The sequence below is a fragment of the Mustela erminea genome, chromosome 2 (assembly GCF_009829155.1).
Source record: "Mustela erminea isolate mMusErm1 chromosome 2, mMusErm1.Pri, whole genome shotgun sequence".
NCBI lineage: Eukaryota > Metazoa > Chordata > Mammalia > Carnivora > Mustelidae > Mustela > Mustela erminea.
Window position 1 is genome coordinate 129081477 of NC_045615.1, and position 18606 is coordinate 129100082.

The window sequence follows — 18606 nt, forward strand, 5'->3', positions numbered from 1 at the left end:
TCCCTACTTTGCCCTTGGCCATGGTCTGTGCTTGGCTGGTAGATGCAAACTAATCCTATACAAGTCATTTAAGTACCTAACCTCGCTCTATGTGCATTTTTAGTGGGTTGCAGGGGATCTGAAGAGGACTAAGCTTTATTGTTAGCTGAGTTCTACCTGAACTGATAACCAAGGTTTTATATAGACAGACACGTTTAATGCTACTGACAGCTGCAGAAGGCAGGTATTAGCCTGAAGAGGAAACTGAGACTCAGACCAGCCAAGTTCTTGCCAGGGGTTATCAGTATCAAAATAAGACATGAACTTTGCAAGTTAAGATTTTGTTCACTTCCTGTTTCTTTACTGTTGCTCGAACCAAAAAACATTATTTTTGTAGCAGCTTAAAGCCAAGTGGGCAGTTTAATGGAAAGAACATGGGTCTTGGAGTATAGCGTGCTGGCTGCATAGGAAAAAATGGGCATTTGATCAGGAAGTCAGGTATTCTCATTCAGAAGGAGGCAATCGAGTCCTGCTGCCCTGGCCCAGGCCAGTTGTGCAAGTCGAGTACATGTCCTTGAACTTACTTCTTGACTGTAGCTCTTCATCTTTTGTCTTGAGATCTCTATAGAGGAAGGTCATTAAGACACCAAGCCTGACGAATAAGGTTCATAGTCCAAAAAGTGTGTCATCTTTGACCAAAAACAAGGAATCGGATACAAAGTAATAAGACCTTTTTGGTTTCTTTCGTTTGTTTTTTAAAAATTTTATTTATTTGATAGAGAGCAGGAGAGCACAAGCAAGGAGAGCGGGAGAGGGAGAAGCAGACTCCCCCCTGGGCAGAGAGCCCGATGTGGGACTTGATCCCAGGACTCTGGGACCATGACCTGAGCAGACATTTAACCAACTGAGCCACCTGGGTGCCCTTAATAAGACCTTCTGATAAGAAAGTAGCTTGGTAGCTGGAATGGGTTTCTGATGGACACGGATAGTGTGGGCTCTTCACGCCCAGGGTTTGAGGCAGACAGACTGTCCCCAGACGATGCAGTGGAAGGGGTGCCGCGGTGAGGGGATTTTACGTACTGAATGTGGTTTTCTCCCAGCTCTGTTTTCCTGCCATTTTCTGGTGTGTTCTTGAAGCCTGTTATAAAAGCGGATGTCTAAATCAATCTTTAAAAATTACATAACAGCCAATGTCAAGAAGAGATTTGACTGTGATGACATCATAGAGTGTTCCATGAGCTAAGTGACCTCTCTGGAGCACGGCCCTCGTATTCGCGTGTCTGTTGGTTGGGATTTTTGTTGAAAAGCGGAGAGGCGGTTATGTTCATCACGTAGGTCATAAATCCTAATATTTACCCTGACTACAGGTCTTCTTGAAAATGACAGCTGTGGAAAATCAGGCCATAGCTGTAAGATGGGAATGGTGCTGGCTGGCTTCCTGGGATGTCGGGAGACGTCGTGACTGCCACTGACGAGACAAGATCAGTGTGCCACGTAAAGCTGTGTGTAGGAAGGCTAGACAGACAAGAAGGAACGGCAAAGCTTCGTCAGGTTACCTGGAACACCTTGCCAGGTGTGGCATGGCGTGCACGAGCCCGTGCCAGCACCGTCCCGCGGCTTCCTCATTTCATCTGGCAGTGGCCAGTCCTGGCCCGTCTTTCATTCTTGCTGTTTGAGTTAATTTCTCTTCCCAGCTCTGTAAAGTTCAACATATGTTTACCTTTTTGGTGAAAGCATAATAAGCTTCTTTAATGTAATTTAGAAAGCATGGTTTCAGGGCGGTACAGTACCTGTATTGTCAAGAGCTTAGTCATCAATAAAAGCCTGACCACGACTTGCCTAAAAAATATTTGGTAAGCTTTGTTGGGGTGGGATGGGGGCAGAACTTTCACATTAAATACAGAAACAAGGGGCACCTGGGTGGCTCAGTCCGTTGAACATCTGACTCTTGGTTTTGGCTCAGATCGTTGATCTTGGGGTTGTGGGGTTGTGGGGTCGAGCCTGAGTCTGGCTCCACACGTGGGGTGGAGTCAGCTTAGAACTCTCTCTTTCTATCTCTCTCTGCCCCCCTTCCCCATGCTCACCTGCGTGTGTGCGCTCTCCCTCTCTCTCTCACACACAGATAAAGTCTTAAATAAATAAATCTTTAAATCAATACAGAAGCGAGATTTGACCAGAACCAACCAGGAGTATTAGAGACAGTCATTCTATTGCGTTGGTTTTTTAAGCTGTTTTTTTTTTTTTAATTTTTTTAAGGATTTATTTATTTATTTATATTTTAAAAGATTTTATTTTATTTATTTGAGAGAGAGAGAGAGAGAAAGCATGAACTGGGTGGTGAGTGTAGCTGAGGGAGAGGGGGAAACAGGCTCCTGGCTGAGCAGGGAGCCAGATGCAGGGCTCCATCCTAGGACCCTGGGATCATGACCTGAGCCAAAGGCAGACGCTTAACTGACTGAGCCACCCAGGCACCCGATTTATTTATTTCTTTTAGAGAGAGGGCACGCACGCAGAAGTAGGAGGGGCAGGGAGAGGGAGAGAGAATCTCAAGGAAGCTCTGCCCTGAGCACGGAGGGGCTCAGTCCACCACCCTGGGATCTCAAACTCTGCGGAAGCCAGGAGTCACCCTTTTAACTGGCTGCACCACCCAGGTGCCACTTCTAGTTGCTTTTTAAGGGAAAGTTAAGTGGTAGCTGACAGTGGTTGAAATTGATCAGATGTTAAAGCTGAATTGCTTGCTGTTTGGGAAAGAAATGAGAAGAACAGTATGCTGGGGTTCTTCTATGGCTAAGCCTGTTTCCTGGCTTTTGAATATGTGGATTAAGTATTTGTTACTATTCCAGATCCATTGCATCTGAGAAAGAACCAAATCACATGATCTAAAGCCACATCACTCCATTGTAGGCAGTTGGAAGCTGAATTCTGATTTCCCCTGAGTTAAACAGCTGACTTTTCGTGGTGCTGGGACTAAAAGGCATTGCCTGCCTCCCGGGCCAGCAGTCTCAGCTGTGCCCTTCTGCAACACCATTCTCCCCCTGTTATACATGAAGACACACGGGCAGCCTCATGCAGGACAGGGTGTGGTTCAATACAGCCATGGTCTGGAGACAGTACACAATTGCTCATGGAATTGACTTCATGAATTCAGAATTTCGTGCTTCATATTAAAGTTCATATTAAAGACACTGTATCTGCGTAATGGCATATTAACACATTGAATTTTGAATTTAAATGAATTATAACTGAAGGTATGTTTTAAAGGTTTTTTTTTTCCTGGTTGAGCAAGTGCAATATGTTGGCTATAAAAAAAAATAAAGATTACATCTGATTTTTCCAAAATCTCTACAGGTTTGGAGGTCATTTAACCACTGATGCATCCAGCCACTTAGCCTTTCCTTACTAAGTCTTTAAGAGATGGTTGCAGTTGGAAGAACATTTTATCTGTGAAGGCAGTGTTAATGGTGCAGGATTGGGGGTGGGCAGCTACAGTCCACCCTATGTAATGGGCATAAATCAGATCTGAAGATTATTAGTCCGAAGTCCATATTCACTCCCTACATCCATGGCAAATGGTGATATATGTTTTGAAGACTCTTTTGCAAAGTTCCGTTTGATCTCATGTAGTCCTGGTTGCTCTTGCCCCAGAAATGCAAAATCATGGGTTTGTAGACCCTTATTTAATATTTTAAACAGCTTGGTCTTGTATCTAAAGGCCTTGGCTGGGAGCCTTGACGTTTGTTACAAGCATTCACCAACTGGCTTCCTTGATAAGACATTTTGGAGGCTTCGGATCTTCGGCAGCAGCATTGGGATACTCAAACAGCAGGATGGTGCTCGGGCCAACAGTGAAATATGTGGATTAAGCCTTTTCAACCGAATCTTCCAGCTGGATAGTATGGCTCTGTTGACCTCAGAGCGGGCTCCACACGTTGCTTGCTGGGCTCTTCCATGCAGCCCAATAGGCTCACAGCCAGAGAATTGTCCATTGGCTCCGAGAGTCCGGTGCTACCTGCAGTCACCGTCCCCAGCAAAGCTGGTCCTGAACCCGATTTGTCCCAAGGGTGGTTTAGTGGGACCTTAAAAAAAAAAAAAAAAGTATTATTCAAAGTAAGGAAAAGATTAAAGTAGTAGATGAAAACCCACAGGTGAGGCAGTCCTGGGCCCAGAATCACTTGACACCCCACCAGCTGGTGAATAACTTTGAGCAAGCCCTGTTCTCGCTTCGAACTTCAGTGTCTATGCCCGTGAAATGAGAGGCCGGACGAGGGAGCTCTGCAGTACTTTTCAGCACATCTTTTGATGCATTTTTACTTGAAGGCAGTAATTGGGTCAGTTAAGTACATAATCCGCGCATCCGAGGAATAAGGTTTTACCGTTAGGGGAGTATTAACCAGATTAATGGAGCCAGCCTTTGCTCAATTTCTAATGTGGAAAAAGAAAATATTTTATTTCGTGTTATAGCACTAAATTTGCAAAGCAGTGCTTTATGCTTTTCCTTATTTACCTTTATGTTTTTGATAATTTGTGAGCACTTCCTGATTACTAGACATTTTGTGGGTGTTTAGTCTATCTCATCTCCTTTAATCCTCATCAGAGCAACTCAGTACGGTAGCATAATTCCCATCTTAAAAGTAATAGGCCCTGGGGTTCAGAAGTGTAGTGCGTAACCCAGGGGTCTTCAGATAGGTCCTGCCTCCAGCAACTGCTACTTCTGTGGCCCTGGGCAGACTCAGAGCCTGCTCAGCCTCCTCTCCTAAATAACGTGGGGTACAGGTACTTTCAGGGGGATTGGGGTGGGGGGCAGACGCATGAGATGTTTGCATTGACTTGTCAGTGTCTCTAGGACTAAGAATGACTTTATGCCAGGAAACTTAACAGCTTAGACGGAATGCACAAACTTCATGAAATGTGTAATTTGCCAAAACTGAAATGAGAAGAGAAAGATCTGAATGGCCCTGTATCTGTTAAAGAGATCACCCTCGTGTTGAAAATCTTTCACTCGGAAAACTCGAGGCCCAGAAACCTCCACTGGATTCTGTCAAACATTTAAGGCCTCTGATAGATACATGCATGCCTCGTCCCAGGATAACGGTATAATATCAGCAAGCCCTGTGGGGCAGTGGAGGAGGGCAAGGGCAGGGCCCCAGGCCCCTCCCCCTCCTGCTGAGGACCGTGGAGGTGCTACGCAGCCTCCGTGCCTCAGTTTTCTCACCCAGAACCCTGCCTCAGAGTCATTAGGATAAAATGTTGCTAAATATAGAGTACTGAGGACTTAGTCTTTGCTTATTATATTGTAAAAGGCAGTAGTTGATCAGTTCTGCAGAAGCCTAGGTATTGGCTTATACTTAGCTATGCCTCCTATCTGCTCTCCTAATAAACTTGTAGTCAGGATCCTAGACGTGAGACGGAGTGGATTTGGGGTCCACAACATTACCCCTGTGTTGAAATAGGGTAGAGTGGTTTCAGATGGCAGTGAAGTTGTCCAATCTAATCCTGAGAATTGTCAAGTTAAACTTTTCCTGTATTGATTCCCCTCCCCTCCCCACTCCCCATTTTGGTAATTTAGGGACAACCCTTCATGTGGTTTAGGCTGAATAAGGTTGGTGGGAAATAATGACTACCTTCGTGTATTTGGGGTGATGTCCTATGAAAAGGGCAGATTTCTTCTGTTGAGCTGCAGGAAGCAGAAATGTGACTAAGTAGAAGCTACCTAAGGAGATTTGGCTCTAAACAAGGAGGAACTTTCCTTGGCGGGGTTGGGGGGGTGGTGGGGGGGTGTGTGGGGGGTGATATGTCTCTCCTGGCTCAGATGAATAAATTTTGTTGGTCTCTAATTATGTCAGACACAAGGGATTTTCACACACAGCTCCTGTCCTTGAGGTATTTGTGGTTTAATAGGGCAGCTGTGGAGATTGCTAGAACTGGACAGGGAGGGGGCATATTTCGGGAGTAGAGCCAATGAAGGGGCAAGAGAGATCAAGGGTACCTCCTATGTGCATTTAGTGTTTTCCAAGTTAAGGAAAATGGGAAGTAAACTAGCTCACTGTAACCGCTCAGCATCTCAGCAGTGACATGTGAGTAAGCAGCCGTGGCCTTCTCTCTAACGTGTGTTCTTAAATGATCTCTTCTAGCCTCTGAAAATGACCTGCTGAACAAGCGCCTAAAGCTGGATTATGAGGAAATCACTCCTTGTCTTAAAGAAGTAACCACAGTGTGGGAAAAGATGCTTAGCACTCCAGGAAGATCAAAAATTAAGTTTGACATGGAGAAAATGCATTCGGCTGTTGGGCAAGGTAAGCTTTGTGGGCAATCTGTCCAGCCGTCCTTACCTCACACTGATGACTGGGGAGAAGTATGGGAAAAAAAAAAAAAAATGTTCAAGTCCAATTTTGGTGGCCATTTCTCTCCTAGTTACCATATCTTTCCCTAATCTGTTTCCAGATATCTTAACTGATGTAAGTTATATCACCTTTAGGATTCTTCTTAATGAATTAAAATGCCCAGAAGCCCAGATAACAGGAAGAAAATAGGAAAACAGGGCTTGGTTGCCTACAACCTGGGTAATGAGGACATACTCTGAGTTAAATGGTGAAGTGAAAACCGATTGCGCAGGCTTCTCTCTGAACACTCTCGGGAGAGAGAACACGGCGTTTTGTGTGGACTCAGACAGGTAGTCCCAGGTCTAGATCCCAGCCCTACTGCTCTGCCGTGTGATCTTAGGCAAATGGTTTGCTTTCCCTGAGCCCTACTTTCCCCATGTGTGAATGTGGGTGTTGACAGTGATTGCTTTGAGCAGTAGATAAGCTGATCCCTGGAAGCCCACTGCACATGCCTGCTGTCCTGAGAGGCCCAGGTGAGTGGGCAGTATTTGCTGTTATTCAGTGCGGTCTGCTGACTGTGCGCCAGTCCACACACAACGCCTAAGCGTAGAACTTGAGACAAAGCATTTAGAAACTTTTCCAGCAATTTGATAAGGGTAATCCTTAAAAAAAAAAAAAAAAAGGACTTCTGTTTTGTCAGTCTTTTTTTTCTTTTTCTATAAATTCACTTTTAGTGTATTTTATAGAAGTAGTGGTGGATTGGAACACTTCAAAAGAAAACAAAAACTGGTCCTTCATCACAGTGAGTTTGAGTAGCTCAGTTTTACATCTTAACCCGAAGATTAGTGTTCAACTGTTTCTTTTAAGTTAATGTATATTTGCATCTGCTGCCAAGATCAGAGACTTTTGGAGTCTGATCTAGTGATCACTGAGTTCTGGTCAATGCAGTCATGAATAACTAAGAATTCAGACCAAGCTTTACAAATATGTATGAAGCTTATAATTTTCTTCTGACTTTATTAGCAGCTCAGTGGAAGAAGTTACACAAGTGTAATTCATCTCTAAGACAGTGGGGCAAAGCAGTTTTCTGTAGCCTCCTACAGGCATTATTTGACCTTTATCTGAATTTCACAGCACCTGTTTTAGTAGTAAGAGGTTATTACTAGTTATGATTTTCCCCTTCCTATGGATAAGGAAGCATTGCTCAGTTATAATGGGCCTAGGACCACAGAGCTGCACACACAACCATCTGCTGGTGTTCTCACTGCCACACGGTACTACCTGTGGTTGAACTTGCCTCGACAGTGCTCTTCTCAGAGATCAGAAACGTGGTGGATGGTGAATAGTCAGGCTCCAAGTTGGCCAGTGGCTCCCCATGTGACCTTCAGCAGGTGTCCTCACCTTTTTGGGCGCAGGCCTCCTGGCTGCTAGAATGAGAGACATTGACCATACTGAGGGTCTCACAATTCTCTTCCAGTTCGCACATTCTTTGTGCCCTTAGTGGTTGCTAGAGGCTTAGCACTGCTCCAAATGGCCCCAGATTGCTGTCTGGAAAAAGGAAAAAGCGGAGAAGGAAATGAGTCTATTCTTTCCCTTTCCACTGTTGATGGCATGATGGTCCCTAGGTGGCTTTGCTTCCACTAAAGGTATCGCATGGGTCTGTAACAGCCATTCCAAATGTTGGAGTTTCTCAGAAGTCCGGCATCTGGATATGGTGGTTTCCATTATGCGTTTTACAAGGGGAACCTGACGGAAGCACTTGGGGCGTCTGGAGCCAGTGTAGTGAGGTTTGGGATAGGTGATCGTGTAGTTTGTATGCAGAGGTGAGCCAAACCTGGAATTCCCTTTGGATCCGTGGACATGGCCATATCGCCTTCTGAGGCAGGAACTCTGTATTTCTAAGTGCACAAAGGGCCCTGTCAGTTTTTCAGCTGGTTTCAATACGTAAGACATAATGACTCCAAACAAATGCCCACGGTCCATCTTGTAGCTCAGACTAAAAAAGGAGATTAAATCAGAACCACTCCTTTGGCCTTTTAGGTAGAGGCCAGGTTATGGCGGAGCCTTTAGAAGACAGTCCTGTGTGGGTGATGAGGCCCTTCCTCCTAATGACCGAAGGATCCCCACAACACGGAGAAAGGGAGTCCTGAGCTTTCCCAGTTAGAACTGGATCAACGCAGCAGGATTAAGGTTTTACCTTAGGAGAAGGAAGAATAATTCTGTGGAGTTTTAAATAACTCGAAGCTTAGTTTGTGTTTAAATGATTTCACTAAAGATAGCAAAGTAGAACTTTACCATCCAAAGCGTACTTTTTAGGAAGGAGATTGCAAAAAGGCCACCTGAGCAATTGGCAATAAGGGCCCGAGGCAAACACTCCTTACCTTTGATCCAGCAACACTACGTCTAGAAACCTAGTCTAGAAATTAATCAGTCAGAAATGCACTGCAGTGAGAAGAATGCTTATTGTGGCATTGGAGAGTCAGAAACCAAAACAGAACCCCAAAACCCCAACCAGGTGCCCATCCTATGCCATAGTCCTTGAAAATGGTGCAGTCAGTGTATAATTACTGATGTGGAAGGTGTCTGAGATAAGCAGCGCGTGGTCTCACATACAGCCGTATATTTCTGTGTCCTCGTACGTATGTAGGAAGCCACGCATGACACATTTGCAGATATCCAGGTAATAGGCAGGATGACCATAAAATTAATGCCTTCTTTCCTTTGCTTTCAAGAGCTTCCTGCTTCGGGTGGTGAATTATATGTTCACTCTGGTTCTGAGTGGTTTTTCACTTTCTTTATATCTTTTGCATTTTTAGAAGGGCTTTTTTAAAAAAAAGTGGTGAGCACAAATTACTTTCAAAGTCAGTAAAAATAAAAAGGTATTCGCATTTGGGGGAGAGTGGCGTCCTATCCACGCAGAACCCTGCCTACAACCCCGGAGTAAGACTGGGTTGTCAGTGGAGGTAAACTGAGCCTGGGGAAGGGGGTGCCAGGTCTTTCTCAGCAAAGGCACTGGCTCCAATTCGCATGACTCTTTGTTTTTAAATCACAAAACCTAAGCTCTCTTCAATACCAGAATATGTGGTATTGTCCGATGACACAAGCAGTATCTTTTCCTCCAAAAGATAAAGATCTGATAAGATAATGGGAATGATTTAGTAATAAGAGGAAATTGGTCATCTCATACCTTGGGAAAAGTTCCCAGTCTGAAAAAAATACTTTGTGAAAAGCCCCACTATAAATCACTTAACACGTTGACTGTTTTTCAAGCCACGTTTACTTGTAATATAGTTTGAAATGTTGAGGGCTTGCACATGCGTGTGCACTCGCAGTGTAAGGTACTCCTCTGAGCAGAGACAGGGAGAGAAGGAATGGAATAACATAAAAAGGCAGACCTCAGGGTGTATTAGTTTCCTGTTGCTGCCATAACAAATGATTACAAAACGGGTGGCTCAAACAACAAAAGTGTTTCCTCTCCCACTCTTGGAGGCAGGAGGTCTAGAGGGGAGGTGTCTGCAGGGTTGCTCGTGGCCGCTCGTGGAGGCGGTCGGTGACCTGGGGCTGCATCACTGCCGTCTCTGCCTCCGGGACACACTGCCGGTTCCTCTTGGCTGCTCCAGAACCAGGATGATCTCAGTTCAAGGCCTTCATTATAATCTCTAAAAACTCTTTTTCCAAATCACGTTCCCTTGTTCTGGGGGTTAGGATGTGGACATACGTTTGGGGGGGGCTGCCGTTCGACCCACTACATGGGGAGCGTGGTCCTGGGTTTCTCCCACAGGCTCCCCTTTTTTATTCTTTTACATCTGGTATGTGTAAGGGAAAAATCAAATTATTTACTGTACCTTAAGTGTTATTTATTTGTTTAAGTAGGCTCCACGCCCAGTGTGGAGCCCAGTGCAGGGCTTGAACTCACAACCCCGAGATCAAAACCTGAGCTGAGATCAAGATTCAGATGCCTCACCGACTGAACCACCCAGCCGCCCCACCTAGAGAATTTCTAAGAGATAGCTGAGTATTCTAAATAGTTCTTATGGATTTGGTAATAATAAATGACCTTGGTTGTTCTCTGGTTCAGAGCCACACACGATGATTTTATTACTAACTGCCAGGCAGGAACACAAGATACATTTTTCCAGTAGCAGCTTGTCTCACTGTTGTGACAGGGAAGACATGAAGAGGGAAACAGCAGTCCCTTTCTCGGCTCTGCTCCCAGCCAGCGACTGGCTGATCTCCGGTGAGGGTTCTGTGCTTGTTGGCCTCAGTTTCCTTGTCTTTACTATGAGGGTCATTGCCCTGTTTCCCTCAGCAGGTCGTGGGGGTGACAGAGTGCTTAGAATGCTGGCAGTGCCCGGTGACCTCACAGTGAATGTCACCTGCTGCTGAGACTTCTCTGAGGCATGGCCAGTGGAAAGCCAGGGAAGCGGTCTTCCTGGGCAGGCACCCTAAGTAGCAGGAAGTGGACAAAGCAGTCACAGTTTTTCCTGAATGGAAGGAAAGCTCAGTCCCGAAATCAGAGCTTCCTTTTCTCTCAAGAGAGCTCTTGTGGGAGATGAGAAAGATTTGGTGTCTTACTCTGTGGGCTCTCTTTTCTCCCCATGTCTGCGTTTGGGCCTCGTAACAACAGTAGAATGGTCAACCAAAAAGTTTTGAATCAAAGCCATCACTTTTGCTGCTGAAGTTTGCCTTAAATAACATCATTGGCTTTAAGAGAACTTTTCGTATGACACTTCAGATGCCACTTTGAATCACTTGGAGTATTCAAATCAGTGTATTTAAAACACGGAGTAGCGGCTCTTGGAAAGCTTCTCTTGTTTTCAGGTCCCGGTTGAATGTTCCCAGAGGCACATTTATGTGGACGGTGTCCAGCCTCTCCTCCCTGTCTCCACCCACCTGGCACACGGGGTCTAAGCAGTATTCCCCAATTAGGCCTCTCCCTCCCCAGCTCAGAAACATTCCGTAGCTCCCAAGAGCTGCCAAATAAGGTGCAGGTTGCTTACCCTTAATCTCACCTCTTAATAAAACCCTTCCAGCCTGACGGCCGCCTGCTTCCTCCACACGTGCGTGCCATTGCCCGAGGCTCGGAAACATTTCTAGTTTCTTCCTGCGACTCATCTTCTCTCTTCCCTCCCACGCTCTGACATCTTGGCACAAGTGATGAAGGATTCCATGACCTCTTGCTCTCCTTCTTCCGAAACCCCCTCACTCAGCTCACGTCCTTTGTACGAGACACTGTGCACTGTAACTTCATGCGCCCGACGTCTTTCCTTAGACTGTTACTAATCGGCACCAGATAGGGGCTCGTGCCATTCGCCAGTTCATGCCTTGCTGAGTCTAGCTCTGTCCGAACATAGTACGCATTTGAGAGCTGAAAGGAAAGTGAGAGGCCGGGGAAATAGGGGCTGACGGGGAAGGACGGAGGGAAGAAGGGGAGTAGTAGACAGGACAGACTTCCGGTTGCTTCCTTTCCATTTCAGTGCTGTCAATCCATATGCAACAAGAGGCCGGGTCAATGGGATGAAATTTAACTCATTATTAGTTTGTTCTCTGAGCATGAAACACATTTTCTGCCACCCCTCCTCCCCATAGGTGTGCCACGTCATCTCCGGGGGGAAATCTGGAAGTTTCTAGCAGAGCAATACCGCCTTCAACACCAGTTTCCCAGTAAACAGCAGCCAAAGGACACGCCATACAAAGAACTCTTAAAACGGCTCACCTCCCAACAGCACGCGATCCTTATCGACCTCGGTAAGTCTGCAGTCGGTGTGATGTGGAAGCGGAAGCTTCACTCACTTGGCAAACGGGAAGAGGCTGTCTGAGTTATTTAGTGATCTGTCTTTCGGTTTAGCAATCAGAATTTACCACTGAGTCTTTGAATTGGAAAAGCCCTGGAGTAATCACAGATGCCTTCAAGTAGATAAAAATCCCTGTCTTGTCTGGGCAGCTTGTTAACTCCGCTGTGCTCGAAGGCTCTGTCGTGACCGTGGTTCAGCTCAGTAATTCCGATATCAATAGGAGGTTGTATAGTCCACGGAAGGAACGTGCTGGAAGACAAGAGTTAGAACTGATGCTTGGCCAAGTTACAGGAGCCTCTCCCTAGTCTTTACTAATCACAGATAGGACTTACTAGCACAATTGTAGAAAGCAGTTGGTGAGTGGGTTTTGGGCCATTTTATTTTGGGAAGAGGGTGGCAACCTTGTCTCCTGAACAGTGGTAACAACCCTAAGGCAGAGCCAGTGTATTGGCTGGACCTGCAGGTGCCCCAGTGAAGGACTCGCGGGGTCAGCATATCGATCACTAGGGTGTATGGAGCAGCCCAGGACCTGTCCGTGGCCGTGAGCCCCGGTGGAGATGTGGCTGCTCCCAGGAACCCTGCGGGCCCCAGGTGGCAGGAGCTTGGGCCTGCGGCTTTCAGAGCATGTGGTCCTGCTTCTGGAATGGCCGTCCCGGCTCCTGCCGCCAAGGACTCCCCAGAGTTACTGTCTGTGCTCGGGGGCCCTCAGTGGTCTGGCTCTCCGAGGTCCCTGCAGCCCAGCTGCCGGGAGGGAAGGAGGCTATTGCCTGAGAGCGGGAGGTGTGGGCTGGACGAGACCATGTGGAGTCCTACCTGTCTATCCACACAGCAAATCAAAGGGAAAACTGCACACACGGTCTTCTTTGGGTCCAAACGCAGATGTCCTTTCCGAGAAACTGCCCCTGACCCTCTCGCCTCCTCCCACCGTCAGACTGGATTCGGTCTTTCTGCCGAGCCTCTCTGTCCCACCCGTGCTGTTCCACCACGATGCTGCCCACAGTCCTTATTGTGACGATGATCGTTGTTAAGGCGGATGCGTAACTTTACTCGGGGCCAAACGTTGTGTAGAGTTACTTGAACTCCCTTGTTTAGTCTTACCAACGCGATCCGGTAAGTATTGTTCGGTCCCTGCTGAGAAAATGGAACAGCACTGAGGTTGAGTGACGTGCTGGGAATCCCATAGCCTGTGTGCTGCGTCTGGTGCCGCGGAGCCCATGCTCTTCCCCGCAGCCCCCTAGCCACCGTCCTCAGTGACCCGGCAGCGCCTTCTCATTGCCCTTCCCTGCCGAGGGAAGCAGCCTCCCCGTGGGCTGGACTGGGGCCGATCTCCCAGTGTGCCCCCAGCCCTGAGGGCAGAGCCTGTCCCATTGTGGATGCTGGAGGAACCGGAGCTGTTGACCGGAGGCAGCCCCACTAGCGCCCACATCTCACACGACCCCATAACAGCCTTGGGAGTTGGCCCTGAATCCTCTTAAGGAAGAGGCACTGGGGGACTGTGTTTGGGCAGGGACACACGGTGAAAGGGCAGGACCTCGCCCCCCTACCGAAGGCAGGCCCCTCGGAGCCTGGAGCCCCGTGGGTTCCCATGGAGACGGTTGCTGGGTGAAGGGTGGCACTGACAGGCCGTGACTGCCCCTTGGGGACAAAGTGTGAGGCATGGGGCTGGAGCCCATTTGGCCCACTGACCCCCAGAAAAGCAGTGTTGTGAACTGGCTGCTGTGTTTACTGATGTGATGAGTAACAGAAGAATGACTTTATGTTCCTATCACGCGAAATGAAGTGAAAACTAAATTGAGAGTAAGCGGTGGAAGGGGGTGGGAGGTACAGCCAGTGTCTCTCCCTGCCCCCACTCCTTCCTGGGATGGAAGCGGGAGGAGGAGGAAGGGGGAGGGGGGCACGTTTTCCCTTCTTCAATCCAGATGTTCTTTTCTCTGGAAGATGTTTTCCCTCAGTATTCTTCTTCCCCTTCCCCAGGCAGCGTCTCCTGGTGCTCGCATGTCCTCCCTTCTCTGCGGAGGGGGACAACAAGGTCAGGTCAGCTCCAGGGCCCGGGGTGGGGGTGCCTCCCCTGCCATGAGCCCACTGCAGACTGTCCCCTGGTGGCCACTGGCTCTGTGTGAGCTGAGACTGCCTTTTCTAGTTCGTGGGCAGAGCCAGGTGGCCCTCCTGTCCTCTGGTCCCCACCTGTCTCCCACCCTCCCACCCCTGCCCAGAGGCCAGCTGTAACTGCCCCTCCCCGACAGCACTGGCCGCCCCTCCAGCTCACTTCCTCCCCTGTCCTGGCCCAGCCCCCCTCTTTGGATGCCCTCCGAACACCCACCCAAGGCCCAAAAGCTGTTTCCAACAACAGTATAGTTTCCAGGTAACCTCCGTGCGTCTCTCCTAAGTTTTACCAGGGCCTCTGTGGAGCCCAGCTTCTCTCCTGAGCCGAACTGGGGGAACCATCCGGCAGCGGCGCCCAGGGCGCGCGCCCCACCAGCTCCGCTCCGTCGGGTGCAGGGAGGGCTCGTCTAGGCGTCCCCGCAGTCTTCGCCGGCGCCTCCGCTCTCCTCTCACGAGGGGTTGGCGTTTTCCCAGAGAGTCGTCTGGTCTCCGCCGTGGCTAACTCGGCCCAATAAAGGTGCGTCGTGCTGAGCATCAGTATTTCGGTTTCTCAAGGAGGCAGCATCTTCCTGGGCGGGAGAACAGAAAGCCCGTTAGTTGGTTGTATTTTGGGTCTTCATGAGTTTCTGTTTTCCTGCCTCTTGCTTTACTTTCTGAAATTAGCTATTAATCAGTTTTCCATAAGATTTTTTTCCTTCAAAGAGGAAGAATAGCAGACTTTGGAGTCGGGCATTTCTTTATAGCCTGTAAAACTCACTCTCTTGTCCAATTTCAGCTTTACGCAACCCTCTATGAAATTGGGCACATGTTATTTCCACTGTAGAGGTGATACATGAAGCCCAGAGAGGTGTGTGCTTTGTCCAAGTGACAAGCTACTCAGGGGCAGAAAGTTCCAGAATCTGGGTCGTCTTAGTTTCCGTATCCTGTCCCTTCCAGGACACCATACAGTTCTCTCTTTCTTGGATCTGCCTACTCCATACCCACACAGCTTTCCCTGCCTCGTCACGTGGCAGTGCACGCTCAGAGCTGACCACACCCAGCCACGAGAAAACAGCTTCTCTCGGACTACGCAGAGGAAACTTAGCAAATCCTTCCTCGTTCAGGAACCTGCCCCACCCTTTAGGAGGTCTGGTTCCACCTGCAGTCATTTGGGCAGCCGGCAGGTGACTGCAAGCTTTCTCTTCTCTGGTTCTGCATGCTGAACGGACAGCACAGACAGCCCAGCATCCTGCCTCCCACTCCCACATGAAAAGCTGCCCGTGATGATCGGCAGCAGCCGGAGACCCCTTTCAGGCTCCCTTCCTCTATCCTTCACCACCGCAGGGGCTCCTCTCCCTGACCTCCCAGCCGGGACCCCCTCTGGCAGTCAGAACTTCCACCCCCGAGGCTCTCCAGCCTCTCCCCTGATAGGACGGATTCAGCCGGGACAAAATGCGACCAGGTCCGGCAACCTGAGAACACCATGAAATCCAAAAGCGGCGCCAGGAACTGCCCCTAACCCTCCCCACATCGATGGCTCGTGTTACTAATCTGTGCTCCATGGGTCAGTACAGTGGTAGCGGAGTGTATGTACTCCGCAGAGGTCTGCTGAGTCTTTGGTGACCAGAGGCAGTATTTTCTGATGGCCTTCGAAGACCCTCCATCAGTGACCCTGAACGCAGCTAGCCATGCCCACGCTGCCCTGAAAGGCAAAGCTCGTATCCAGAGACGTGGTTGTCTCCGCAAGCCAGCACGGGGCTGTCGTGTTGGTCCTTGCTTCCACTTAATGTATTTAACCCAAAGATAGAAAGCCTGCCTGGTATGGTAAAGGAAAGGAACTATAATCCAAGTGTGAGAAAGAAGAATTGTCTCCTTGCTGTTTTAGAATTCATAAAAGATGAGGAGAAGGAGGAAAGCCTCCAGAATGAAGGATGGGCTGAGGATGTTGAGGAAGACTGACCGCAGCAAGGCACAGAGGGTTTTCCCTTGTATTTTGGTAGTTTGCCTCGCTTGGCCACACCACAAAAGCTGAGTTCTGGGGGAAGTAGATGGCGGTCTTGAGCAACACGTGGGGGCTGAGGACAAGCACCACCTTGGGTGTCATCTTTGGGTTCAAGTCCTACACGAGAAACTAAGACGCATTAATGGCAAAACCCAGTAAAGTCCTTAGAATTTGCCGTGTAGTGATCTTGTTCTAGAACACATGTCTGTCCAGTTGGGGCCTTGGCCTTACGGAGGTGAGTTGAACAGTCACAACGCGAGTGTAAGAACTTCCTGTACCACGAGCTACATGCATAATTCCAGAGGGTCTGTCATTGTCGCTGGTATTATCAAGACTACATCATGATAACGTACTTGTCATCTAAATGGCACAGTGATCGCTCTTTAATGTCAGAGTGACAGAATTGAGTGTGGGTATGTTGAAGTGGGGTGATCTCCTCTCCTCTCGTGGGGTCTGAGCTCTCCCTAGATGCTTCATGCCTGGCATGCTGGCTAACAGCCAGCTCCCTCAGAAGTTGTCCTCAAGTAGAATTTGCCAGTGTAATTGCTCCCGCCTTGGCTAACTGTGAGCTTCCAACCTGGGGTCACTGATGCTGGGGTTTAGCAGAGACATGTCTGGACACAGGAGGAGCCGGTTCCAGGGCTCACCCAGCTCAGTCAAATGGTCCCTAAAAATAATCTTGTAGAAAAGAACTCTCTCTCTGCCCCACCGTCGACTCCACCGCATCTCCCTCAGTGATCCCACAGATCCTTCCAGAGCACCTGTACATTGCCTGCCCTCTCAGAAACACGTGTTCTGGTGGGGAAGACAGACACAAAACCACTGATAACCAGGTTATTTCATAAAAATTGTGAGGAGTTATACAAAGCATATTATTTTCTCCAGTCCTTCTCACATTCTGCTCAGAGCTAAGTGCAGCAATTTAAGAACAACTTCTGCTCATGGGTCTCATCAGGGAAGGAGACCTGGAGATGGTCGGGTTGTTAGGGTTCCTCTTCTGCCAATGGGGAAGCCAAGGGGCAGGGAGGCCCAGGGTCCCAGCAGAGGGCTGCTTTGCGCCCGCCCCCTGGGGATGCAGAAGTTTCCAGGCTCTTGGTGAAAGGGGCAAGAGAAAGGAACTTGTTTGCCAGCCGTGGGGCTGCTGCACACTGACCAGCTGTGCCGGTGGCCCATGTGGCCTCCTGGAGCAGCTGCAGCCAAGTGAGCAAAACTGCGGGGTCCGGGGTCTCTGCCGAGAGGAAGTCAGGTGGGCCATGGAGACAGTAGACTGGAATCACGTTTCTCCTGGGACCAGGCAGGGCTCACATGCAGGAGCCCTTGAAGATCTGGTGAAAATCACATTCCTGAGGCCACCGTCCCCTCCGTGCCACCGAAGGAGCACAGGTGGGGGCCGGGGTGTGCACACCCCCAGGCACTCAGGTGATCCTGGATGTGGTTCGTGTTTGGAAACTGCTAGAAGGAAAGGTGCATCCCTGAGAAGCATCCCTGTGAAGGGTGAGCACTTACCTTGTTGAACACTACATGAAATTAAGTTGTGGGTTGTTTAGAAACACATCCGCATGTGGGTCTCCAGCTCGTGGCTTCATGCAGACACACGAGACACAGAATCATCACAGGTCTTTTTAATACAAATCAGGAGTTCCTTCATGCCCACGTCTGACTCTGGCTGCTTGTCTGTCTCCCCCGTGTGTGAGGGAGCCTCTGCCCTGGAGAGAAGTCTGAGGGGCCTTGTTTCTCTCCTTGGCTGCGAACCATCACATGGAGGCTAAAGAAGGCCCGTGCTGTCGCTTGCGGCATCTCGTCTGGAGAAAGGGTTTCATGGTGCTTATCCCGTTTCCTTCGAGGCTGGCCAGAGCGAGGGGCTTTACCTCGGCTGCAGGGTCTCGGCGCTGCTCCCAGGTAGGTGGGCAGGAGGCCGCCTTCCCCAGCCCGTCCCATTGAGTCAGGCTGTCGCTCCACAGACGTTGCGCAGCCTGTGAGCAAGAATGGGAAACTGCATTTCCCTTGTCACTGATGTGCTTTGAGTGAGCAGTGATCAAGCAGTGAGGTTCAAGGGGCTGAACATGTTCTCGCATGTGCTCAAGGCTCTAGTCCCCTGCCAGGGACTCACGTGGGGAGATGACATCTTCATAAGAGGAGTTCTTCATTTTTTCTTCGCGGTGCTAACTTAGTACCTTCAGGATGGGCCTGGGGGGTGGCAGTACCAGATCCTGGATTATGTGAACATAGAGGTAGGCTGCCTGGGAACAAGGTTCATCTGCCTGGTCCTTTTTCAGCTTACGAGGCCCGCCTCCTCCCTTTACTGGGTGTGTACTCAGGAGCGTGGGTGAGCCGTGGTGGTATTTTAAAAGAACTATCATAAACACATACATAGGAACACATCATCATGAACAACGCATTCCAAAATAAAAGAAATTTAGTGAGAGGC

General features: G+C 48.9%; 1 protein-coding gene and 1 long non-coding RNA gene across 6 annotated transcripts in view; one reads left to right on the forward strand and one right to left on the reverse strand.

Annotated features, from left to right (window-relative positions):
• TBC1D1 (TBC1 domain family member 1) overlaps window positions 1-18606 on the forward strand; it is a 228238-nt gene that overhangs the window by 181842 nt on the left and 27790 nt on the right. For all 5 annotated transcript variants that reach the window (XM_032334073.1, XM_032334069.1, XM_032334071.1 and 2 more), the window contains 2 exons: window positions 6111-6272; window positions 11889-12047. In XM_032334073.1, the coding sequence (XP_032189964.1) occupies window positions 6111-6272; window positions 11889-12047 (321 nt within the window). The remainder of the gene's footprint in view (window positions 1-6110; window positions 6273-11888; window positions 12048-18606) is intronic.
• LOC116584979 lies at window positions 10373-13593 on the reverse strand. The gene is made up of 2 exons (XR_004283406.1): window positions 12908-13593; window positions 10373-12343 (listed from the first exon to the last, which is right to left on the reverse strand). It is a non-coding gene; the product is annotated as an uncharacterized LOC116584979 (long non-coding RNA).